Below are 26,316 nucleotides of genomic sequence, written 5' to 3'. Positions count from 1 at the left end.
AAGGAGAAAGATAACATGGACACATTTATATTGCTTGCATCAGTAAGAAAGTTTATTGAAACACATCAGTAAATAGGAACAGAAAGTTTCTTTGTGAATTGTTTTTATTGAAGAATACACTCTGGTAAAGTGAAAAGGAATAGGAAAGAAGCCATGAGAAAGCTTTTAGACACCTTAAATTTAAAGAGAGAGAAGGTGTCCATGACCGTTAGGAATGATGGAGATTTTCTTTGCCTGGCCTTAGTCTAGGAAAAGAGACTCTTCCATGTCAACACTGGTTAATAGTAGTACTTCTTGGTCTCTGATTCCACTCTGAATGAAAGGACTCTACCATCAGGGGCTACCTCCTCAATGATGGTCTTGATCACATGACTTCTATTAGAATCTGTAGGTGACAAATGACCAGTATTAGTTTTTCTATTATATAATGAGGGGTGCTTTTCTTTAACAAAGTCGAGGAGAGTTTAAGAGGTCCCCCAAAACTGAATTTGAATGAGGGAAAATAACAGGTAGCAACAAGTGAAATGATTAACTGAAATACCCTCCTATAATCAGAGGAATTGCAGTTTGGTCCTCAAAAAGCATTTTTACTAACCAAAATACTTTAATGTAGATAAATAAAATGAATTTATAATTAAAAGTTGTTGTTATTGATTGTCTTTCATTCTCAAAGAGGACCATGACATCAGGACAATGTCATGATTTGCAGTGAATTGGATTTTTTTTTTTTTTGCTGGACAATGGGGGTTAAGTGACTTGCCCAGGGTCACACAGCTAGTAAGTAGTGAATTGGATTTAAATGAGGGAGGACTGTGCAAAGTCATCAGCCTCATTCTCCTCCAGAGCTATCCAGTGGCAAGATATACATCAGAATGACTGGAGATGGTCCTGGATGTTTGAGGCAGTTGAAGTTAAGTGACTTTTCCAGGATCACACAGCTAGTAACTATCAAGTGTCTGAGGTCAGATTTGAACTCATATCCTCCTGACTCCAGTGCCAGTGCTCTATCGACTGTACTACCTACCTGCCCCTTCTAATTAAAGGAGAACATGAAAAAAGAACCCAACCTCAGTGGTCCCTCCTGAGTTTCATTCAAAATTTCAAATCTGAATTATTATCTAGTGTGTAAATATTCAAAGATCTGTGATTTTGTTAGTGTGGGTCTTTCCTTCACCGATATAGGTCACAACCCTTTAGCATTCACTAGATGGCCTTCCAGAGTTTCCCTGACTAAAACACTCCTCATTATTTAGCCAACTTGATTAGGAGCTTCTCCCTATTTAGCTAGGCTAGTTCTCAAACAATAGACCCATCATCAGTCACTTGGCTCATATTCAAAATCTTGCCTCTAGGGCTTTCCAGAGCTTGCACTAGACTCCTGTGTTCTTTGGGAAACAAAATCTCTGTCTCTTTCTCTGTCTCTGTCTCTGTCCCTCTCTCATTGCTAATGTGCTAAGGATGATACCACTTCAATTTTAAGTGACTTTTAGCAAGAGCTAGCCCAAGTAAAAACATAAAATGACATCTAAAGCCTATATTTTTAGCTGCAAAATTATTATCAAAGCAATTTCTTTCTGAAAATGTAGTCTCTAATGCATCTGTGTTTCCATACTTAAGAGTAATGAAAGGGAAAAAAACCCTCATAAGCAAAATCCACAAGAAGTTAAAATAGATTCTGATCACCCCAATTAGTTTCTGCTGACCTTGTTCCAGAACTGCTTTTAGATGGAGATTCTTCACCAGATTCAGTGCTTCCTCCTTGTCCTCCACTGGAACCTGCTTTGGATCCAGAACTTTTGAATCCTTCACTGCCACCAGAGCTTCCTCCATATCCACCACTGGATATGCTACCCCTTTGGCCACCACTGGAGTTTCCACCATATCCTCCACCACCAGAGCTTACTCCATGGCCACCAACTCCAGATGAACTACTAGAAATATAAAAAGGAGACAAATTTTCATGATTAGTTATCCATAAGCATTCTGAAATGTATTTCCTTCACAGATTTTATTAGAATGTTAGAGAAACGAAATGGTTTGAGAAGAGTTTGATGACTAAGCGTGATGGTGCATGCCCATAATCACTTCTTTTTTTTTTGTGGGGCAATGGGGGTTAAGTGACTTGACCAGGGTCACACAGCTAATAAGTGTCAAGTGTCTGAGACCAGATTTGAACTCAGATACTCCTGAATCCAGGGTCGGTGCTTTATCCACTGCACCACCTAGCTGCCCCACCATAGTCATTTCTACTGGGGGAGACTGAGACTGGTGGATCACTTGTGTTTGGGCATGCTGAACTTCAGTAGAGTTAAAGCTAATTGGATATCATGATTAAATATGGTATCCATATGGTGAGCCCTTGGGAGCAGAGAGTCACCAGGCTGCCTAATGAGGAGCAAATCATCCGAGGTGGGAAAAACTGAGCAGGTGAAAGCTGTCATGCCAGTCAGTATTAGAATTGAGCCCCATGAGTGGTCACCGCACTCTCTGCCAGGTAATATAGGGAAAACCAGGGGTGGGGGATAGAGACAGAGACAGAGAGACAGAGAGAGACAGAGATAGAGTCAGAGACAGAGAGACTTTAAAGAGACTTGGAAAAGATATCTTCCTGGCGATGATGATCGTTCCTTGGCCAGAATCAGGCAGGATGAACCCAACGTTTCAGACAAAGCTATGTATTCCTCTTTTAACAACTCTTTGCTTTTCAAAGGCTAGGAGAAGTTCCCCTAGCTAAAAATTTGGTAGGCAAGAGAAGTTCTAATAGTGGTAGTTCTTTCACTCACCCTCCTTCCTCTAGCAGGCTGCGGTAGGTCTGAATTTCATTCTCCAGTCGGATCTTGATGTCAAGGAGCACCTGGTATTCTGAATTCTGGCATTCTGTTTCAGCTCTGATCTGCTGTAGCTGCTCTTCCAGAGCACTGATCTGGACCTGAATTTGTGACAGCTGTACACAGTAACGACCTTCTGTGTCTGCCAAAGTTGCTTCCAGGGATTGTTTCTGAGAAGGAGAGAGGAGCATGAAGTGGGTTGACAACATCACTGATTAAATGGGATAAAACAAAATTCTTTCTAATTAGAAAATTCATGGAGGAATGAAGAACTTTGATTATATTTAGAAATATGTGACCTGATCTATTTTAAGCTTTTCAGTAATTTCAGACCAATACCACTTATACCTTTGGTCCTGATGTGGGGTCTTGGTTGTATTTCAAAAGCCTGATATTACTTAGTTTCTCCTTTCTCTCTGTTGTTGCTTTTGTTGAGTCATGCAGTCATTTCTGACTCTTCATGACCCCATGGACCATAGAAAGCTTGGCCCTTCTATCTTCCACTATCTCTCAAAGTCTTTCCAAGTTCATACTCATTGCTTCTATGGCACTTTCTATTCATCTCATCTTCTGCCATCCCCTTTAACCTTCAATCTTTCCCAACATTAACATCTTTTCCAATGAATCCTGTCTTCTCATTATGTGATCAAAGTGTTTAAGCTTCATTTTTCAGTATTTGACCTTCCAGTGAATACCCTGAAGTAATTTCTTTAAGTATTGATTTGATTTCCTTGCTGCCCAAGGAGAATCTCAAAAGTCTTCTTCAGCACCACACTCTGAAAGTGTTGATTCTGCAGTGCTCATCTTTCCTTATAGTCCAGCTCTCACAGACATACAATGTTGTTGAAAAAACCCCATAGCTTTGACTATGTGGATCTTTATCAGCAAAGTGATGTCTCTTCTTTTTAGTATGCCATCCAGATTTGCCATAGCTTTCCTTCCAAGGAGGAAGGAATTTTTAATTTCATGGCTAGTCACTGTCTGCAGTGATCTTTGAGCCAAAGAATATAAAGTCGGACACTGCTTCCATTTCTTCTTTGCCTGTATGCCATGAAGTAATGGGAACAGTTGCCATAATCTTAGTCTTTTTAAATGTTAAACTTCAAGCCAGCTTTTACACTCTCTTCTTTCACCCTTATCAAGATGGCCTAATGATATATTCCCTACTTTGGTGAACATTCATTCTTGGGATCACAAAGTTGAAAAGGAAAGCTGGGAGTGGCTAGGTGGTGCAGTAGATAAAGCACCAGCCCTGGATTCAGGAGTTCCTGAGTTCAAATCTGGCCTCAGACACTTGACACTTACTAGCTGTGTGACCTTGGGCAAGTCACTTAACCCCCATTGCCCCACAAAAAAAGGGAAAGCTTAACAATGGATGTTTTAAAACTTTGTCCTTTGTTGAGAAATGCATCAAAACATTTTTGGAAATAGAGAGCTTATATTATGGAAACACAGAGATTATCGTTAACTTACCAGGGCCAGTTGTGACTGCAGTTCAATCTCCAAAGCTTGAAGGCTGCGTTTCAATTCAGTGATCTCAGATTTGTGGCTAGACACTTGTTCAACATTGCTATCTATCTCTGTGGTCAGTTCCTTGCTCTACAATCATAGAAACAAAGGAGAGGTGAGAGAGAGAAGAATCCTTAGAGGATAATATCTACCTTCATGGCCTTTATGTTGAGTATTTTGGATATAAGAAAATTTTCACCTTTTCATTGAACCAGGCTTCAGCATCTTTGCGGTTTTGTTCAGCCATTGTCTCATATTCACTTCTCATGCGGTTCAGATATTCGGTCAGGTCCACTCCTGGAGCAGCATTCATTTCCACATTCACATCACCAGTGGACACATTCTGAAGATCTTTCATTTCCTGGAGAGAAAGGGGAGCCCATAATGTGTTTTCATGATTCTAGTGAGAATTTAGGGGATGGGGTGTGGCATGATGGGATGCAACAGAATTTTGTCTCACCTCCTCATGGTTCTTCTTCAAGAAGGCCAGCTCTTCATTCAGGCTTTCAAGCTGCATCTCCAGGTCAGTCTTAGCCAAGGTCAGATCATCCAGGACTCTGCGCAGGCCATTAATGTCAGCCTCCACACTTTGACGCAGGGTCACTTCATTTTCATACCTGAAAGAGACATGTTATAACTGTGAATATAACTCAATCCATTTAAATGAATGATTTGGGGGCGGGGGAGAGTAGAAAGAGGAGCTTGAAGAAATGTAAATTAAGATAATACAATACAATATAATAAAATACCAAACTATAGCAGTACAAATGATATGATACACATTAATTACATGCTTATTGTCTACAGAGTACTATTCTGGGTGCCAGAGAAATTGTGGTAGTCTGAAAGAAAGACTGACTCTGTTACTAAGAGAATGGTAGCTATTACTAATAGAGTTGAATAAAAACACTAAAGCTCAAAATGACTTAGAAGTTAGTTGCCAAGTATTTCTGATCTGGAATACATTAAAAGATATTTTGACCACTGAAAATTTCTCTGATGAGCTGGAAATTTTTCAATTTTGAATGAATTTTTTTTTACCAGGTAGAATGTGCCATTTGGGGGACATTGAAAACTCATTTGTTTTTGTTGTTTTGCAGGGCACTGGGGGTTATGTGACTTGCCCAGGGTCACACAGCTAGTAAGTGCCAAGTGTCTGAGGCCAGATTTGAACTCAGGAACCCCTCAATCCAGGGCCAGTGCTTTATCCACTGTGCCACCTAGCTGCCCCTCTCATTTTGGTTTTTAAAGCTATTACCCACACCAAATTCATGTCTGACAATTTCAGGGACACATGCTCCTTATTCCTTTTGCTTACTTCAGTCTGAAGTCATCAGCAGCCAGCCTGGCATTGTCAATTTGCAGCAGCACATTAGCATTGTCAGTGCTTAGATTCAGGATCTGGTAGAGGAAAAATAATTTAGAAAGAGGTCAGATACATGGATTTTTGAAAAAGGCTGTGCTTCTGAAGAAGTAAATTTAAACATTACCCTCTCACAGAGTTCTATGAAGATACTTTTGTCATTTAAGAATGAGATGCTATGCACTTACCTGTTTCCTAAAGCTTGAATCTTCCAGGATTTCTGAAGTCATGCCGTTTCTGACTAGGCACTTTTTTTTTTTTAACTCAGCCATTGAAATCCCTGATCTTATCATACTATGTTATTTTACTGACTCCAGTATACTTCTGACTGATTTGTTCTTTCCTATATGTATTCTAAATAATTACATTTGGAATTGACCCATCAGATCTGAATTTAAGATATCTTTGGAAAATATGAATTGCATCCCTTTTCCTTCCAATGGGAAGAATTCAGACTTCTAGAAAATGTAAGAAAGAGCAAGTTTCTATGAGTTTGGGAAAATGTTTTATTTACCTTGATAGAACTACCAGAGATAGAACTACCTCCCCCACCCTCTATTCCAGTGATTTTTCAATTTTTCCATTTGTAGTGTTTCTTTTTAATTTCTTTGATTACTCTTCCTTTCGTCATGAGTTTACTGGAGGCCCAACAGTTTTCAGCAGTTTGACATCCTTTTTGACCAATAATAATTTACCATTGCATATTTCTCTCAAGTCTTCTAATTTTGAATCTTAGTGATTTATTCCAGGGGCAGCTAGATGGCGCAGTGGATAGAGCATCGGCCCTGGAGTCAGGAGTACCTGACACTTAACATTTACTAGCTGTGTGACCCTGGGCAAGTCACTTAACCCCTATTGCCTCACTAAAAAAAAAAAAAAAAAGAATTATTCCCTGGGCCAAGAATAAAACAGACAATAACAAGTAGCAGCCCCATGTTTCTTGATTTAAGATTTCTCTATCTCAATTATTTTGGGGGGGAGTTGAAGGGGGGAAAGGAGGTTGGCCTGGATTTGTGATTTCATTGCTCCAAGTAATTGCCAAGTGAGAAATTCCCTCTTATAATGTAGATCAGCACCTACTTTAAAACTTAGAGTCTTAGAGAGTTGACTAGGGGCACTGGAAGAGGTCAGGTGACTAGTCTTGGGCCATGTAGCTACTAAGCTTTAGAGAAACTTGAACCTAAGTCTCCTGACTCTGAGATCAGCTCTTCTTTTCTAAAATATAAGCCTAAGAAATAGCCCAGAGCCTGGTTCAGAAGCAGTATTAATGATGTTTCTTACCTGATCCTTAAGTTCTTTGATTTGGTTGTAATAATGAGAGTAGTCACGAGGTTCTCTCTGATTTGCGTTGCCATTTTTCTCATACCATTCCTTGATTTTTTGCTCCAGCTCATAGTTAGAGTCCTCTAGAGCTCTCACTTTGTCCAGGTAGGAGGCCAGGCGGTCATTCAAGTTCTGCATGGTGACCTTCTCATTGCCTGTGAGAAGGCCTCCATCGCCCCCCCCAAAGCTTCCCCCATAACCTCCCCCAAAGCTTCCACTAAAGCTTCCCCCACCAAAGCCACCACCACCAAAGCTTCCTCCACCAAAGTCACCACCACCAAAGCTTCCTCCACCAAAGCCACCACCACCACAGCTTCCTCCACCAAAGCCTCTCACTGATCCACTGCCAAAGCCCCCTCTTGAGCAGCTGCCAAAGCCAGAGCCACAACCTGAGCTAAATCCTCCACCAAGAGAGCCACCCCCATAGCCAGAGCCTCTAGTGCTTGAGACTCTGATGGATGAACCTCCTCCTCCTCCTCCACTGCGGGAGGAAGAGTAATGCTTGCTAGAACTATATCTCTGGGACATAGTGATGCAGTAGAGGTTCAGTTCAAGCAATGCTTGCTCTCTAGAGACTGTAGCAAGCCTTTATATTTTGAGCTGGGAGGGTGTGTCCCCTCTGAAGGAGATTCTTCTCACTGGCCTGACTTCTTTTTGTCAATTTAGCATTATCATTACTAATAACCAATCTGATATATCCTGGTGTGTGTTTTGCCCTTAAAACAAATAGGACATTTATTATGTTGAAATGGAAGATGGGTGGAGCTCAGTAGAAACTCTTTCACTATTCTTTTTCATCTTTTGCAGAATATTGAGCAACTGGTAAAAAAAAAAAACCCTATATTCTCAGCAAAAAAAGGAATGCAAGTGATAAGGTGTCAATCTTACTTACACATATGCATACGCACATACAAGATTCTGCTCTGCAAATTGCAAAAAGCATGGCAGAAAGTATTTGAAGTGATAGCCTGAAATAAAGTAATTTAAAAATTGTAATTTATTGGAACAACTAATAATATGTGTGAACATCATAAGCCTTGGTACAGATGCCAAAGCTCTTTCATGAAGCTGAAAAGATTAATGAGTCCTTTAAATGAATAACTCACAATGCTCCAGAGCTATTATGTACACAGGATTAATATGAGCCATGAATTCCTAACTTGGGAAGTGCCTACATATTTCTATCTAGAAAACCTTCTCCTTCAGAGAGTGAGAATTTATTGACCCTTTGCCTAAAGATGGTGATGATTAATCTGTTTGGAAGAGGAGCCTTTAAATTGAGAGGATTTGTGTCATTTTGAGATTTTTTTCATCTATTGAGCACCTGAAGTCATTTTAGGTTTTTTTGGCCTTTTAACTCATCTGTCATCATTGAGATTTTGGATTTTGTTAATCTCACAGCAGCAAAACCAAGGAGTATAGCATATGAGCTCAAGGACCCAAAGTTGGTCTAGGTGACTTCTAAAGTCCTTTATTCCTTTCTAGATCTGAGGTTCTGAGATGGTGGGATTATGTAATACTCTGTTCACATTCCTCTTCCATTTAATGAACCTATATTAAGCATGTAATTAATTAAGTATTTGATTAAGCATCTAATCTCGTTATGAGGCACCATGCCAGACATTAGGAATACTACAACAAAAAGGGAACCCTCCCCTCCCCTCAACAACCTTTGGCTTTGGGAGGCTTATCAGAGAAACACAGTGGATATAAGTGTGTTTTATGTATATACATATACATATACATATACATATACATATACATATATATGTGTGTGTGTACACACAAACATAAACACAGATATATACATTTACATATATTAAATATATACAACCCATATATATCTATAGTTAGTATAGTTAAGTAAGTATAGTAAAATAAGGTAAATATGTAGTAAAGTATAGTAAAGTTGATCTAAAATAATTTAACAAGGGAGAGAGTACTAACAATTTGGGGTGAGCATAAAGGTTTCACAAAGCAGATGGATTGAACATTGATGTCACCAAGCATTTATAAAATACTTACTATATGCTCAGTACTATGCTAAGTGGTGGGGACACAAAGAAAGGCAAATAACAGCCCATGTTGTCCCAAAGTTCCAGTCTAATGGAGATTAGACTGTCCAAACATGATATAGACTGGATAAATTGGAGAAAATTAATATAAGGGTGGCACTTATAAGAATAAGATAAGAATCAAGGGGGATTGGAAAATACCTCTTATAGGAGGAAATATTTTATTTAGAACTTAAAGGAAGTCAGGGAGACCAGAAGAAGGAGATGAGGAAGGAGAGAATTCCAGTAACTTATGGAAATGCCTAGGGTCAGGTGATGAGGTGCCTTGTGGGTAAAACAATCATAAGGCCAGTGTCACTGAATCAGAGTAGGTCTAGTGAAGTAAGTTGTAAGAAGGGTGGAAAGGTAGAAGAGGTGCAGAAAGATTGTTGTTATTTGTCCTTCATTTTTGAAGAGGACCAGTGACACCACAGGGTGATTTCTTGACTCATGTCTGAATTGGATTTAAATGAAGCAGAGTTTCAGTGTCTTCAACCTTACTCTCTCCTCCAGAGTCATCAAAGTCTAGTGGCAAGACAAAATTCAAAATGACTGATGATGGCCCTGGAATGCAGTGGATAACTTTGGCATCTTTGATATCTGATCTAGTTTTAAATGCTCCACAGTTCCTTCCTCAGATACCTTCATTTTCAATCGAAACAAATTGTTCTCATTTGACCGTTCCACTGGGGAAAGTCTTTACATGCTTGGTGGTAGACATTCCTCTAACTTATCAGTCAGTTTGAGACCCATTTTTACCTGGTTTGGTCCATTTGCCATGATGGTTTACTGGCTTCTTGGTGCCACATGTAAGAGTTGAATGCCAGGTGGGCAACAAAGGTGTATGAAAAGCCCTGAAAAGTCCTTAGCCAGCCCTCATTCGAAAGGTGCTCATCTTCCTTGAACAAACTACATACTATAACCAGGAAGATTAATATGTTGATTGAAAGGTGAAAATGTAAGATTTTTCCTGGAAAGAATTAATATTCCTGCATCATCGTAATAATCATCACCACCACCAGCATTTATATGGTACTTTAAGGTTTCCAAATGCTTGAAATATGTTAACTCTACAATTAGTAAGAAGTGATCTGTGCTCCATGAATTAGGAGCCAAGCTGTCCCCATATACTTAACAGTTGCTTTTTAAGTTAAATTATTTTTTCTTTTTGAAAAAAATTATTTTTAATTTATGGAATAAAATAAGCATTTCCATAACATAGTATAATAAAAAGATGATTTCACATGAAACTGCAAATCTCTGAATATATGATGTTGTATATACTCATTGCATTTCATGAGAACAACAGAGTTTCTGCAGGGAAGGAAGAATGGTTGCAAGAGTTAACACAAAGTTTATTGTTCCTGTGGTTGATCACTACCCAACAAATTGCAAGTTCTTAAGCTTGTCAGTACATGTCTGTGGAAGAGGAGTACATCAGAAAATGAACACCATGGGATTGATCCTTCATAAAGATAAGGAAGGCCAAAGAAAGCCTGTGATAAGTTTGTAAAAAACTTGAATGACACATAGAGTTGGGTAGGCAGGTTCAGAGAGAGGTCAAAGCTTTGAGACTTGAAGAGTCATGGGAAGAGACAAGCTCCTTTGAGTTTCTCAAGGCAGCTATGAGGCTAAGTGGATAGAGAGCTGGACCTAAGAGTTAGAAAGACCTGAGTTCAAATCTTCCTTCCTAGCTATGTGAGCATGAGCAAGTCACTTCATTCCTAGCTTCCTCCAATCTTTCATCTGTAAAATAGGGTTAATAGCAGCACCTATCTCTTAGGGTTGTTGTGAGGATCAAATTTTATTTTTGATAAATTGCTTTGTAAATCTTAAAGTGCTATTTAGTCACTAAATTCTATGTGATAGCACTTTGGATTCCACATTCTGTTTTGTATTAAGGTCATTGCTATATATGTCATCCACTCCAATGGCAAGAATCAAGAATTCTGTTTTATTTAATCTTTCTTTCCCCAGTCCCTTAATAATGAACAACCAGAATTTTGCAAATACAAGTGGATTATATCTAGTTAGGGAGGTTAGACATACTGTAGGATTGAAGAGATAACTAAGGAAATGAGTGGTCAGAAATTCAGAGAAGGGAAGGACCATTTGGACCAGATTGGTAGGAAAAGCTTTGTGGAGAAGGCATAATACAATCAAACCTTCTATGAAGGGTGGTAATAGTTTTTGATAGTAGCCTACAGTGTTGTTTTTAGAAAACATATGAATGGGGGTGGGATGAGAGAATAAGTAGAGGAGAAAAAATATGAAGAAGAAATTGGAAGTTTAGGAAGGGAAAAAGGGCAATTTTGTTATTACCTTACTAAATTTGATAAACACTTCAAAAAACTATAAATAAGATAAGGCTGTAATTTAATATGTAACCTCGTTTTTTATTTATTTTTATGTATATTAAAATGTTTGTGTTTATTGATGATTTTTAAGTTCATAATAAAAAGAGAATATTCTTGAAAGGACTTGGAAGCAGATAAATAAAAGGTTTGTGTGCATACTTGACTAATGTATGGAAATAATAAGAAATATTGTACAGGTAGGTTGAAGATAACTATTTGCAAAGTTAAGATGTTTGGACTTTATTCTGTAGGTTAAGTTTTCGAGTAGAAGATAGATGTCCTCAGAGGTGTATTTTTTGGGGGGGGTGGGCAATGAGGGCTAAGTGACTTGTCCAGGGTCACACAGCTATTAAGTGTCAAGTGTCAGAGACTGAATTTGAACTCATGTTCTCCTGAATCCAGGGCCAGTGCTTTATCCACTGCACCACCTAGCTGCCCCATAGAGGTGTGTTTTAAAAAGATCAGGGGATAGAGAATGGATTGAAGAAGAGTAGAAATTAGAAGTAAGACACCATTTAGGAGGTTGCTAAACTGTGTGTGAAGTAACAAAGGCATGAACCAGTATGGTTCCAACATCCAATATTTAACTTTTTTCTGTGTATTGACACTCTGATAGGTGTGAGGTGGTACCTCAGAGTTGTTTTAATTTGCATTTCTCTGATCAATAGTGATTTAAAGCATTTTATCATATGACTATAAATACCTTTGATTTCTTTGTTTGAAAACTGTCTATTCATATCCTTTGACCTTATCAATTGGGGAGTGATGTGTATTTTTAAAAATTTGACTCTATATATTTGAGAAATGAGGCATTTATCAGAGACACTTGTTGCAAAAATTCTTTCCCAGTTTTCTGCTTCCTTACAGTTTTGGTCGCATTGGTTTTGTTTGTGCAAAAGCTTTTGAATTTTTTTATATAATCAAAATTAGCTATTTTACATTTTGTGATGCTCTCTATATCTTCTTTGGTCCTAAATTCTTCCTCTGAAAAAATTCTTCCTCTGTCCATAAATCTGACAGATAAACTATTTCATGCTCTCTTGGTTTGCTTATGTTTAAATCATGTATTCATTTTGAAAGGAAGTTTAGGAAAATGACATAAAGGGACTAAGAAAGGTGTTGTTTTCAAGGCCACTGGAGGTATGTACAGAGAATGTTGAGAAAGGTTAAGTATATTGAAAGAAAGGTTTAAGTGAAGTTTTTAATTTGTAAAAGGAAAAAAGATGTGACAAACTTTGTATATTTATTTTATGGAAACTGCAGTAGTAAAAATTGCACCTTGATTTGAAAGTAAACAGAGAAAAATTATAGAGAGCTAGGAGTAAACTGATTATCAATGGCTTCTTTCTGAGATTGTAGAACCCAGATTTGAACTAATTTAAAATGTTCTCTTAAGTTTGCTTCCATATTGGGATGGTTGGGGTAGATTAAAACAACATCAGGCTGCCACTTGAATAATTTTTTGGCAGTGGATTAGCTGGGATAAATGGCCCTTGTAAAAGATATAATATTGAATAATTGAATTTACAAACTGAAATTCTGCATGTTACCACTTGGGAAATAGATCTTGATGTGATCAGTTCTATTCTGGTCTTTTAAGTGAGAGGTGCGTCTCTTGAGTGAGTACTTATGATTAGTTAGAATTTATTGTACTATTTGGCATTAAGACAGCATATTGAGAAGATGCATGGATCTGGAAATTTGTTATCTATGTGATCTTAAAATAAGTTACCTCAGTTTATCAGTCTTTGGCATGAATAAAGATAGTGCCAATTATTTGATAATTAATTGTATTCGAAATATTGGTAGAATGGCATTTTAAAAAAATCTGGATTCTTTTGGGTTACAGATTAAATTGTTATAGATTCAGTTGTTAATAGAATGATATAAATTGTTTGAGACTTTGCATTTGGAAATGCAATAGATAATAATTTTTTACTGTGAATTTTTTAGCTTGATCTTATTTTTTATTATTTAAAAAATAATAATAAACATTTTTATTTAAAGTTTTGAGTTCCAAATTCTATCCTTCCTTCCTTCCTTCCCTCCCTTCACCTTTCCCCGAGGCAGTAAGCAATCAGATATAGGTTATACATGTGCAATGATTTAAAACATTATCATATTAGTCATTTTGTATAAGAAAACTTGAATAAAAGGAAAAAAATGAAAGAAAATGAAACATAACATGTTTCATTCTGTGTTCAGCCAATATCAGTTATTTCTTTGGAGGTGGATAGCATGCTTTATCATCAGTCCTTTGGGATTGTCTTGGATCATTGTATTGCTGAGAATACTTAAATCATTCACAGTTCTTCAACAAACAATATTGCTTTTACTGTGAACAACATTCTCCTGGTTCTGCTCACTTCACAATATATCAGTTCATGTAAGTCTTTCTAGGCCGTTCTGAAATCATCCTGCTTGTCATTGATGGGCATTCCTTTGATTTCCAATTCTTAGGCACCACAAAAAGAGTTGCCATAAATATTTTTGTGCAAATAGGTCTTTTTCTCTTTTTTAGCATGTCTTTGAGATATAAACCTATCAGTGGTATTGCTAGATCAAAGGGTCTACAGTTTTATAGCCCTTTGTACTGAAGTTATATTTTGAACCAATTTAGACTTAACAAACTCAAGTCTTGATAATTTGTTTTTGCTTTAAAGGTAATAATATACAATATGTTAAAATCTAATAACTGCCTTTTACTTCAGTATGAGTTTTAAGCTTTATTTGAGAAATGGGGATAATAGGAGAAAAGAATGTTATGTAAAATCTTTTTTGCATATGTGTGTGTTTTTTAAAGCCTGAAAAAAAATAGGAAGCCTGATACCTTTTTATGTATTAGCTAACTTATTGCAGCATCTTGAGAGTGTTGAAAACCACTGTTTAGAAACAGACTAGAGTCTTACTATGATTAGTGAAACCTTGCTGTTTGAGGTGAAACCTTCATGGACTGTGAATTTTCTTTTTGAGCTTCATTCTCAAGTTTGTTGTGTCCTTGAGCCAATGTTTCACCATTTCAGAAAAATTCCAGAAGCTCAATGGGAGTGAGGTCTGTGATTGATGGCCAGTGGGTATCAGTCCTTGGAAAATGGTTGGGTGGATAACCTTGAGAAGGCTAAGATAGGACCCTCTTGACTCAGTTTCCCATATAAGAAATCTTCCCACCTGGTATCCTGCCATATATTTGGCTGCTTCTACTATTTTTACCTGAAATTAAATGAAACTATGGATGCTTTATCCTCCTATACATGTGTTGAGTCATCCTGTGCCTTTGGGCTTCAGCATGGAGGACCAGTATTGATGGTGCTATAGTGATCTCAGCCTGCTTTTTCCTTTCATAGCAAATCTCTCTGATCAATACAAATTATTTAAAACACATTTTAACAATGAATATTGTTGCTGTAATATTTTAGCATTTCTGTATTGCTATAAAATGCAACTATATAAGATCTCCCTGTTTTCAGTCTGGGATTATAGTCAATTCCATACCCTGAACAACTAAGCAACATAGTTGAGTGCTTGGGTTTATCATCTGCCTGTTTATAGTTACACATTCAGGCATTATATCTGCTCCTTGAAATATTTCAAAATAGTATGGAAAGAATTAAGCATGATGTAAGAGTTTGTGGGATTAAAATACAAATTCATTAATTAGCTCAAGTTAGAATCAGAAACTTCTTCAGTTTGGTTTTGAAGAAAAGAATTTCAATGTAATCAGTTTCCTTAGAGAAAAGTAACTTATGGAATATCTTCCATTATCTCATAGGAAAAGTCAATTTTACTTAGGTTTATTATTTAATGTGGGATTAACACCTACTCATGGTGCATGTCCTGAAGTATAGACATGTTTTTACTATAAGACAACTCATTTGATGTACACTTTTCTTTGTATACCATGTATAATTAATTACGTAGTATATTTACATGTGTCTTTTGTTACCATTTGGGTAACATTTTTAACTTTTAAGTAAATTTGTTTGTGTATTAGAGGTCTTCTTATAAAAAGTATTGTTACCTTTGTTTTCATGTAAGGATTAGATCCTTATCAGACTATATTCTTCATAAATGAGGGAATTGAATTCAAATTAATTAAGGTTCTAAAAGAAAGAAAATTTTTAGTACAATTATTTAGAATTCCACATTTTTCAATTAATTCCATCTTCTTTCTTTTAGAACTTTAATTAATTCAGATGATCATATATATAATTTAAATGTTTTTTAAAGAATTCTTCATTCTGTGGTATTTTAAAATATTTGGGTTTTGATTTTTCAGTTTGTACCTGAATTTCTTAAATATATCAATGTGACAACTTGCTAACTTACATCATAGGAAGTTAAATGGTAATAGAGTCAATGCTAATTTAGGCAAAAACTCTTAGCCCCAGTTTATATGTCGGCTTAGGCAAATATTAAATCTTTAATTACAAGGATTCATTTTCAAGTAAGATTCTCATAGATTTTTAAAGAAAGATTCTTTGGTTTATTATTGGCAGTGTTTATGTCACCTACAGAGTTTAGATAAAGATAGAAACAGCAAAGGCTTTTTAAAAACCAAAATTATCTGAAGTTTCAAGGGAACTATGGATTCCCAATTTAATGTATCAGAACCACAAGATTTGAGCTTGTTTTCACCATATTAACTGGTATTTGGAGAAGCTGCTCCAATATAGGATCAACTAAGGAGAACCTGAGTTTACATCTGGTCTCAGAATACTTACTAGTTGTGTAACCTTGGGCAAGTCACTTAACACTGATTCCCCCATCCCCTCAAAAGAGAACTATTTATCCTATATCACTTTTTTATTGATCCTGTTTACAATTAAAGTCATGGTTCTTTGTTTCTTAACTTAGTTCAGGATTCATCTGACCAGTAATGGGTTATGTTGAAAGATTCTGCTCTTCTGCTTATCAATGATCTAATCTTGCCTCATGGAATTTAACTGATCTTGGGGACTGCATGTGAAAATAAGGGAGTCAGCTTAATATATGTACATAACCAAGCTATCCTTCAAGGATGTCTGGTCTGCTATATTGCTCTTGCACTCTCAGGAGGGAAGAATGTTGCTAGTCCCAATTACTAAACTTTCAAAAAATCATATTGTTCCTTGCATCTCAGCTCTGTAACTAATCGTGTTGCTCCCAACCATATGATGTCACCTACACTGTTCAGTTCTTTGTTATGTACTTCCGAAAATCTATAAAAAAGAATTGTCCTTTAGTTTGGGTCTTTGTCATAAATAATGGGTAAACCATTGACTAATTTGTTGACAAACAGCATGCCCCGGTTAATAAATGTTACCTTGCTTGGAGAATTTCCTTAGTTTAACTTCTTGTTTAATCTAAATCACAACAGAGTCCAATCTTTTCATTTATGTTAAATTAGCTGTCCAGGGTCATATAGCTAGTATCTGAAATGGGATTTGAATTTACAATTTTCCTGACTTCAAGTCCAGAGTTCCACCCACATGTGGTAGAATTCAGATTGGCATTTCTAGGCTATATTTGAACTCATAGGATCATAGATTTACATCTGGATGGGACATGGAGGCTAAGGTCTAGCCTGTCATTTGACAGAAGAGGAAACTGAGGCTGAGAGAAGTTGCATGATTTATACCTAGGGTCACATATGTAGTAAGTGTCTGAAGTAGAATTCGAACCTCTTTTAACACCACTTGTTCTATTCTGATGTACACTGTGTCAATTCTGGAACAGTGCAAGTCATGATGCTGTTTTAAAACAACTTCAGACATTTATTAGCTGTGTGACCTTGCACACATCACTTAAATTCTGTGTCCCAGTTTATTCATTTATCATCTCCATGGTGCTTTAAGGTTGGCAAAATACTGTACATGTTATATCTTTTGATATTCACAAAATCTCTATGGGTTGTATGCTACTATTATTCCCATTTTATGGATGAAGAAACAGAATGAGAGAGGTTAAGTGACTTTTCCAAGGACACACAACAGCTAATCAGTATTTGAGGCAAGATTTTAACTCAGGTCTTCCTGACTCCAACTCAGCATTCTTCCCTAATTCTTTACCTTGCTACCTCAGTTGCCTCTAGTCACCTTTCCAGATCTGAATATTGATCCCATGATCCTCATAAACATGTCCTTTCACTAATCAGAATAATACATTTATGTTGTGCTATATTATTTTCAAGGTTCTTTCCATGTATAACCTCATTTGAACCTCAGAACACCCTGTGGAAGTGGGGGTAGGTATTGGATTTGTCCATGGTTCTACAGTTGGTGAATCAGTCAAAGTAATACTCAGGTCTCTGCTGACTCCAAGTCAAATGTTTTTTCAATAACACTGTGTTTTACTACAGCAAAGAAACAGAGGGTGGGGTGGGGTGGGGGGAGGGGAACCTAGGACCACAGAGGGTGGGTATCACAGCAACACTACTGCTCTCATCCACATTCAGTTTCTTCTCAGTATTCATTCTCTTCACAATTTGTTTCTTACCAAGACACTTAGGCTGGTTTTATCTAAAGACACCACAGCTTCCTTGTCATTCATTACCATATTCTTTTTCAATACCTTTGTGGAATTGCTGGTGTCATCAGCTGCCATTTATGTTAGATGTATCTGATAGCTCCAGAGCATAATCTGCATGCCAGGCGAATTTTCTGATTGCACAGCACTGAATATCACCTATACTCACTTCTTCCTCCATATTCGATAGGGAAATTCCCCTGAGTAGCCTGACACTTCCTCCTTCCCACCACAACCTCTCTCAGGATCCTGGCTCACCTTCATCCTGTCCTTGGTTCAGATTTTTCAACCAAGCATTTGTCCAGCTTTGCACTAAATCATGACTTCTTAATGTTTTGTGTATGGATTCCTTTGATTATTGGGTGCAATCTATGGACCCCTGTTTAGAATTATGTTTTTAAAATGCATACAATAAAATACAGAAGATTATAAAAGAAAACAATTCTATAGAATGAAGATATGCACACACATGTACGTATATACTCTGATCAAAATTTTCAGCCCCTAAAATCTATCACAGATTAAGAATGTCTGTTTTAAATTACCTGATTTCCCTGGAACTTAATGACCCTTGGGTTGAATTATACAATTTAGTTCCCAAATCTGGAAAACCTAGGACCAGGTGCAACTTCATCATGGCTACCAATGGGAAAACACTCTTCTCCAGCACTCAATCCTATATAGAAGAAAAGAAACTGATCCATAATAACTTGGTGACAGTAATACCCACTTGGCTTCCAAAAGCAGCTCTCATTTACATGTCACTCCAAGTTTTGCAAAACTCTTTACATACATGATCTTATTTCATAACAGTCTGTGGACTGGTAAGTCCAAGCTGGCTAAGAACGTATCATAGCAGAAGCAAAAGAGCATGATAGAAGAGTATGCCTAGGCAGTACTATTTTTTTTTCAGTTAGTACCCCTACGTGAGACAGTCAACAAGAATTTAGCTATATGTTTCCTTTAGGATCTGGTACAATGTAATATAGGTAGTAGGTATTTCATCAACATTTGAATAAATGAATGAATGAACCAGCTTAAGAAATGCCTCAGATGCTGGTGATTCTGACTTTGCCTGCCTTGGACTTACCAATATAGCTTATTGTACTCAATTAATGGGAGCAATGAAGTGGCTTAGTGGATTAAAGGACTAGGCTTGGATTTGGGAAGTTATCTTTATGAATTCAAAGCTGGCCTAAGACATTTACCTTGGGGCAAGTCACTTAACCCTATTTGTCTCAGTTTCCTCACTGTAAAATGAGTTGGAGAAGGAAATGGCAAACAAATCCAGTATGCTTGCTAAGAAAACCTCATATTGGGTCAGAAAGTCATATACAACTGGACAAAAACAACAAGGTTTTCTTCATTATCTCTTTTAATTAGATCTATTTTTGCTTTTGCTTTGTTAAAGATCATAATTGCTACACCTGCTTCTTTTTTAAACTTCAGCTGAAGCATAATAGATTCTGCTCTATCCCTTTAACTATATTCTGTTTGCAACTCTGTGCTTCACGTGTTTTTCTTGAAAACAGCATGTTGTAGGATTATGGTTTTTAATCTACTCTGCTATCCACTTCCATTTTGGGGGTGAGTTTATACCATTCTCATTCATGGTTATTATTACTAACTCCATATTTCCTTACATTTCATTCTGCCCGACTTTTCACCTTGTACATCCTCAAAAGTGTTTTGCTTCTGATTACTGCCCCCTCAAATTCACCCTCCTTTCTATTTGTATCCCCTTCTTTTATCCTTTTCTTCTCCTACTTCCATGTAGAGTAAGATAAATTTCTTTACCTAATTTAATGTGGATGTTATTCTCTCTTTCAGCCAATTCCTATGAGAGTAAAATTCAAGGGTTTCCTGCTATTTCCAATCTTTCCCATCCACTGAGAAAGCTCTTTCATACTTCTTTTTTGTACCCCTCCCTTCCCCCTTTCCCAGTGCATTCCTCTTTCTTACTCCTTAATTATATTTTATTTTTTGGATATCATCCAATTATAATAAACTCACACTTGTGCCTTCTGTTTATGTACACTCCTTGTAACCTAATAATGATAAAGTTTTTAGGAGTTACATGTAATATCTTTTCATGTAAAATGTAAACATTTTAACCTAATCTCTTATGTCTCTTTTCTGTTTTTCTTTTTGTGCTTCTCTTCAGTCTTGTATTTATCATATTTTCTATTCAGCTCTGCTTTTTTCATCAGGAATACTTGAAAGTCATCTGTTTCATCGAATATCCATTTATTCCCTCAAGGATTATACTCAGTGTTCCAGGTAGGTGATTCTTGGTTGTACTAGCACCTTTGCCCTCCGATTATTCCAAGCTCTCCAATTCTTTAATGTAGAAGCTGCTAAATCTTGTGTTATCCTTACTGTGGCTCCATGATATCTGAGTTGTTTCTTTCTGTCTGCTTGCTATACTTTCTCTTTGACCTGGGATCTCTGGAATTTGGCTATATATTCCTGTCAGTTTTCATTGGGAATCTTTTTCAAGAGGTGATCAGTAGATTCTTTCAATCTCTAGTTTACCCTCTTTTCTAAGATATCAGGGCAGTTTTCCTTAGCAATTGCTTGAAATAGAATGTCTAGGCTCTTTTTTGAATAATGGCTTTCAGATGGTTTAATAATTCTTTAAATTTTTTTATATGTTTAGAATTTTATTTTCCAAAATATATTTAAAAACAAATTTTGACATCAATTTTTTAAAACTTTGTTTTTCAACTTCTCTTCCTCCCTCCTTTCCTGCTCCCTACCCCCAAGAACTCAAGTAATTCAATATAAGTTATACATGAGTAGTCATGGAAAACATCCCTACATTAGCTCGGTTGTGAGAGAAAACAGTTAAAAACAAAACTTCAGATCAAGGAATTGTCAAAGAAAAAAATGTGTTACAATCTGTTTTCAGATACCATCAGTTCCTTCTCTGTAGATACATTATAATTTTCATAAGTCCTTCAGGGTTATATTGGATCATTGCCTTCTTGTAAATAACCATGTGCTTCCCAGCAGATCATCCTACACTGGTTTAATAATTCTTAAATTATCTCTCCTGGATTTTTCCAGGTCAGTTGATTTTCCAATGAGATATTTCATATTTTAAAAATATTTTTTCACTCTTTTGATTTTGTTTTATTGCTTTGATGCTTCATAGTCATTAATTTCCACTTGCCCAATTCTAACTTTTGAGGAATTATTTTCTTCATTGAGCTTTTGTACCTATTTTTACATTTGGTAAATTCCACTTTTTAAGGAATTGTTTTCTTCAATGAGTTTTTTTTTACATTTGACCAATTATGCTTTTAAAAGAGTTTTTCCTTTCAGTGGATTTTTGTGCTCCTTTTATAATAATAAAACATAATGTATTATATATTATATAAAATTATATATATATAAATATTTTAAAATACTTTTATATATACATACATATACATATACACATATCTTTTATTAAGCCTCATTTGACCTATTCTGTTCTTAAAGGTGTTATTTTCTTCTTGCATCACTCTCATCCCACCTACCATTTTCCCTCGACCTATCCTATTTGATTTTTAAGGTTCTTTTTGAGCTCTTTCAAGAGTTCTTTTTTTTTTAGGGCCTGAGACCAACTCATATTTAATTTTGAGGCTTTGCATATAGCTGTTTTGACATTGTTGTCCTCTTCTGAGTTTGTGTTTTGATCTTCCCTGTCACCATTGTAACTTTCCATGGTCAGGTTATTTTTCTTTTGTTTGCTCATTTTCCCAGCCTACTTCTTAACTTTTAACTTTATATGTTGGAATTTGCTCCCATGGCTGAAGAGGCATTGAAGTTTCCAGTTTTTTGAAGGGGCATTGAAGGTTCAGGTCAGTTGTCTTCAGAGTTCATTCTGGGAGTCTGTAGATTTTCAGTTCTTATGAGTGGTTTCTGTTATTCTTTGTACTTCATTTTTTATTTTTTCTTCTTTTTTTTGGTGAGGCAGTTGGGGTTAAGTGACTTGCCCAGGGTCACACAGCTAGTAAGTGTCAAGTGTCTGAGGTTGGATTTGAACTTGGGTCCTCCTGACTCCGGGGCTGGTGCTCTATCTACTGAGCCACCTAGCTGCCCCATGTCCTTCATTTTTTAAAGAAAACCAATGAAATTATGGGTTGGTGTCCTGCCTATCCATGAAATGGATTTAAGTGAGACAATGTTGCACAAAATCATCAGCCTCACTCCCTCTTCCTGAGTTATTGAAGTCCAGTGGCAAGACAAAAGTCAAGATGACTGGCAATGGCCTGGGATACAGTGGATGGGATGCCCTCACTGCTGGCTTGTTGGGCATGGTGTGTGCTGGAATACATTCCACTCTTACCCCAGTGAGACCGACCTTTCCTGATGATCTTCTAAGTTGTCTTGGGCTTTTTCCTTTTTATGATCTCTTTGGGATGCACAGTTTTATAGCCCTTTGGGCACAATTTCAAATTGCTTTCCAGAATGGTTGTACCAGTTCACAACTCCACAAACAAGGCATTAGTGCTCCAATTTCCCCACACCTTCTCCAACATTTATCATTTTCCTTTTCTGCCATATTAGCCAATTTGTTAGGCATGAGGTGGTACCTCAAAGTTGTTTTTATTTATATTTCTCTAATCAATGGATTCAATCAAATTAATTTAATTCATGGATAGCTTTAATTTCTTCATCTGAAAAATGCTTGTTCATATCCTTTGACCATTTATCAATTGGAGAATGACATATTCTTATAAATTTAACTTGGTTCTCTTTATATTTTAGAAATGAGGCCTTTATCAGAAACATAGACTGTAAAAATAATTTCCTAGCTTTCTGCTTTCCTTCTAATCTTGGTTGCATTGGTTTTGTCTGTGCAAAAACTTATTAATTGAATGTAATCAAAATTATCTATTTTGCTCTATCATAATGTTTTCTATCTCTTCTTTGGCCACAAATTCTTCCCTTCTCCATAGATCTGACTGGTAAATTATTCCTTATTCTCCTAATTGGCTTATAGTATCACCCTTTATGTCTAAATCATGTACCCATTTTGACCTTATCTTGATATACAATGTGAGATGTTGGTTTATGCCTAGTTTCTGCTATCCAGTTTTCCCAACAGTTTTTGTCAAATAGTGAGTTCTTATTCCAGCTTCTGGCAACTTTGGGTTTATCAAATAGCAGATTACTATTGTCATTTACTACTGTGTCTTATGTACCTAACCTGTCCCACTGATCTAGCCCTCTATTTCTTAGGCAGTATCAAATAGTTTTGATGATTGCCACTTTATAATATAATTTTAGATCTGGTATGGCCAGACCACCTTTGTTTGCATTTTTTCATTAATTCCCCTGACATTCTTGATCTTTTGTTCTTACAGATGAATTTTGTTATTATGTTTTCTAGCTCTATAACATAATTTTTGGTAGTTTGATTGGAATGGTACTGAATAAGTACATTAATCTAGGTAGAATGTAATTTTTATTATATTAGCTTGGCCTACCCCTCAGCGATTGATATTTTTCCAATTGTTTAGATCTGACTTTATTTTTGTGAAAAGTGTTTTGTAATTGTATTCATATAATTCCCAAGTTTGTCTTGGCAGGTAGACTTCCAAATATTTTATATTGTCAACAGTTATTTTAAATGGAATTTCTCTTTCTATCTCTTGCTGCTGGGCTTTATTGGTCATACATAGAAGTGATGATTTATGTGGGTTTATTCTATATGCAACAACTTTGCTAAAGTTAATTATTTCACATAGTTTTAAATTGATTCTCTAGGATTTGCTAAATATATGACAAATCATCTGCAAAGAGTGATAGTTTTGTTTCCTCCTTGCCTATTCTAATTCCTTCAATTTCTTTTTCTTCTCTTATTGCTAAAGCTAACATTTCTAATACAATATTGAATAATAGTGGTGATAACAGACATACTTTTTTCACCTCTGATCTTATTGGGAAAATTTCTAGTTAATACCTATTACAAATAATACTTGCTTTTGTTTTTAAATAGATACTATTTATTTTAAGGAAAACTATTTATTCCTATTCTCTCTAGTGTTTTTTTGTTTGTTTGCTTGTTTGGTGAGGCAATGGGATTAAGTAAATTGCCCAGGGTCACACAGCTAGTAAGTGTCAAGTGTCTGAGGCTGGATTTGAACTCAGGTCCTCCTGAATCCAGGGCCAGTTCTTTATCCACTGAGCCACCTAGCTGCCCCCTCTCTAGTGTTTTTAATAGGAATGGGTGTTGTATTTTGTCAAAAGTTTTCTCTGAATCTATTGAGATAATCATATAATTTTGCTTAGGTTTTTTTTTTAATTGATGTGGTCAATTATGCTGATTTTTCCCTAATATTGAACCTTTATTTTATTTTATTTTATTATTATATTAATATCTATTATATTATAATATATATTATAATATTTTATTTATTCCTTGTATAAATCCCACCTGGTCATAGTGTATTAACCTGGTGACAAATTCCAATAATTTCTTTGCTAATATTTTATTTAAAAATTTTTTGCATCAATATTCATTAGGGAAATTGGTCTATAATTTTCTTTCTATTTTGGCTCTTCCTGGGTTTTGTATCAGCACCATATTTGTCTCATAAAAGGAATTTGGAAGGATTCCTTCTCCACCTCTTTTTCCAAATAGTTTATATAGTATTGGAATTAATTGTTCTTTAAATGCTTGGTAGAATTCACTTGTAAATTCCTCTGGCCCTGGGGATTTTTTCCTTGGGACATTCATTGATGCCTTGTTCAACTTATTTTTCTAAAATGGGATTATTTAAGTATTTTATTTCCTCTTCTATTAATCTGGGCAATTTATATTTTTGTAAATATTCATCCATGTCACTTAGATTGTCAAATTTATTGACACTCAGTTGGACAAAATAGTTCATAATTATAGTTTTTTATTTCCTCTTCACTAAGGGCAAATTTACCCCTTTCATTTTTGATATTAGTAATTTGGTTTTCTTTCCTTCATTTTTAAAAAAATCAAATTAACCAAAGGTTTATCTATTTTATTGTTTTTTCCATAAAACCAGCTCTTATTTTTATTTATAAGTTCAATAGCTTTATTACTTTAATTTTATTAACCTTTCCTTTGATTTTCATAATTTCTAATTTGTTATTTAATTGGTGATTTTAAATTTGTTCTTTGCCTAATTCATTGATCTGTTCTTTCTCTGTTTTATTCAGGTAAGCACTTAGAGATATAAAATTTCCCTTAAGTACTACCTTGGTGGCATCTTAGAAATTTTGGTATGTTGTCTCATTATTGTCATCCTCTTTGATGAAATTATTGATTGTTTCCATGTTTTGTTGTTTAACCAACTCATTCTTCAGGATTAGATTATTTAGTTTCTAATTAATTTCTTAACACATCTTTCCATGGTCCTTTATTACACATAATTTTTAGTGCATCATGACCTGAAAAGGATGCATTTACTATTTTTGCCTTTCTGCATTTGTCTGTGAGGTTTTAATGCCATAATACATGGTTGATTTTTGTATAGGTGCCATGTACTGCTAGGAAAAGGTATGTTCCTTTCTTTTCCTAATCAATTTTCTCCAGAGGTCTATCATATCTATCCTTTCTAAAATTCCAGTCACCTCCCTAATTTCTTTCTTTATTTTATGGTTAGATTTATCTAACCATTTATCTGAGAGGAGGATGTTGAGGTCCCCCACAAATATAGCTTTGCTATTTATTTCTTCCTGTAACTCACTTAACTTCTCTCAGAATTTGGATGCTATACCACTTGCTGCATATATATTTAGTATTGATATTACTTCATTGTCTATTGTACCTTTTAGCAAGATGTAGTTTCCTTCCTTATCTCTTTTAATTAGCTGTACTTTTGCTTTTGCTTTGTCTGAGGTCAGGATTACTATCTCTGCCTTTTTTTTTTTTTTTACTTCAGCTGAAGCATAATATATTCTGCTCTAGCCTTTTAGCTTTGTTTGTTTGTTTTTGCAGGGCAATGGGGGTTAAGTGACATGCCCAGGGTTACACAGCTAGTAAGTGTCAAGTATCTGATGCCAAATTTGAACTCAGGTCCTCTTGAATCTAGGGCCTAAGCTTTATTCACTGCATCACCTATCTGCCTCCTCCTCACTACTGCTTTGCTTCTGACCATCTCTCCCTCAATCTGTCTTCCCTTCTATTACCTACCCCTCCATTTTCTCTCCCCTTTCCCTTCCTATTTTTTCTCTCCCTTTTATCAGCTCCCCCTTCTTCCCCTTTACTTCTTCTTTCACCTCCTACTTCCTTAAAGGTAAGATAAATTTATATACCCAACTGAGTGTGTATGCTATGCTTTGAGCCAAATCTGATGAGAATAAAATTCAAACAATGCTTACCCCCTCCCTTCTTTCTCTCTAAGTTT

At 36.0% G+C, this 26,316-nt stretch overlaps 1 protein-coding gene across 2 annotated transcripts; it reads right to left on the bottom strand.

Moving 5' to 3' along the window:
* Positions 1-251: 251 nt before the first annotated feature.
* Positions 252-7,551, bottom strand: LOC122754521 (keratin, type I cytoskeletal 10-like). Of its 2 annotated transcripts, XM_044003054.1 has the most exons (9): positions 6,982-7,551; positions 5,656-5,738; positions 4,798-4,954; positions 4,537-4,698; positions 4,302-4,427; positions 2,784-2,998; positions 2,220-2,246; positions 1,684-1,931; positions 279-385 (listed from the first exon to the last, which is right to left on the bottom strand). In XM_044003054.1, the coding sequence occupies exons 1-9, from the start codon at positions 7,549-7,551 to the stop codon at positions 279-281; spliced, it is 1,695 nt and encodes a 564-aa protein (XP_043858989.1). The 2 variants fall into 2 exon arrangements, with proteins under 2 accessions (XP_043858990.1, XP_043858989.1); XM_044003055.1 differs by lacking the exon at positions 2,220-2,246 and having other exon boundaries at positions 252-385; positions 1,704-1,931.
* Between the last annotated feature and the right edge of the window lie 18,765 nt (positions 7,552-26,316).

This window comes from Dromiciops gliroides, chromosome 4, assembly GCF_019393635.1.
Source record: "Dromiciops gliroides isolate mDroGli1 chromosome 4, mDroGli1.pri, whole genome shotgun sequence".
Lineage (NCBI taxonomy): Eukaryota > Metazoa > Chordata > Mammalia > Microbiotheria > Microbiotheriidae > Dromiciops > Dromiciops gliroides.
The sequence above is the reverse complement of the archived record's forward strand: the minus strand, read 5'-3'. Positions and strand labels throughout refer to the sequence as shown.

What these genes read in the sequence shown, in the direction of transcription:
- LOC122754521 (XM_044003054.1), bottom strand. Translation starts at nt 7,551, where the DNA reads ATGTCCCAGAGATATAGTTCTAGCAAGCATTACTCTTCCTCCCGCAGT. An exon ending in GCTGATGACTTCAGACTGAA is followed by an intron (nt 4,955 to 5,655) that starts GTAAGCAAAAGG and finishes TGTCTCTTTCAG; the next exon opens with GTATGAAAATGAAGTGACCC. An exon ending in TGCAGTCACAACTGGCCCTG is followed by an intron (nt 2,999 to 4,301) that starts GTAAGTTAACGA and finishes TCTCCTTCTCAG; the next exon opens with AAACAATCCCTGGAAGCAAC.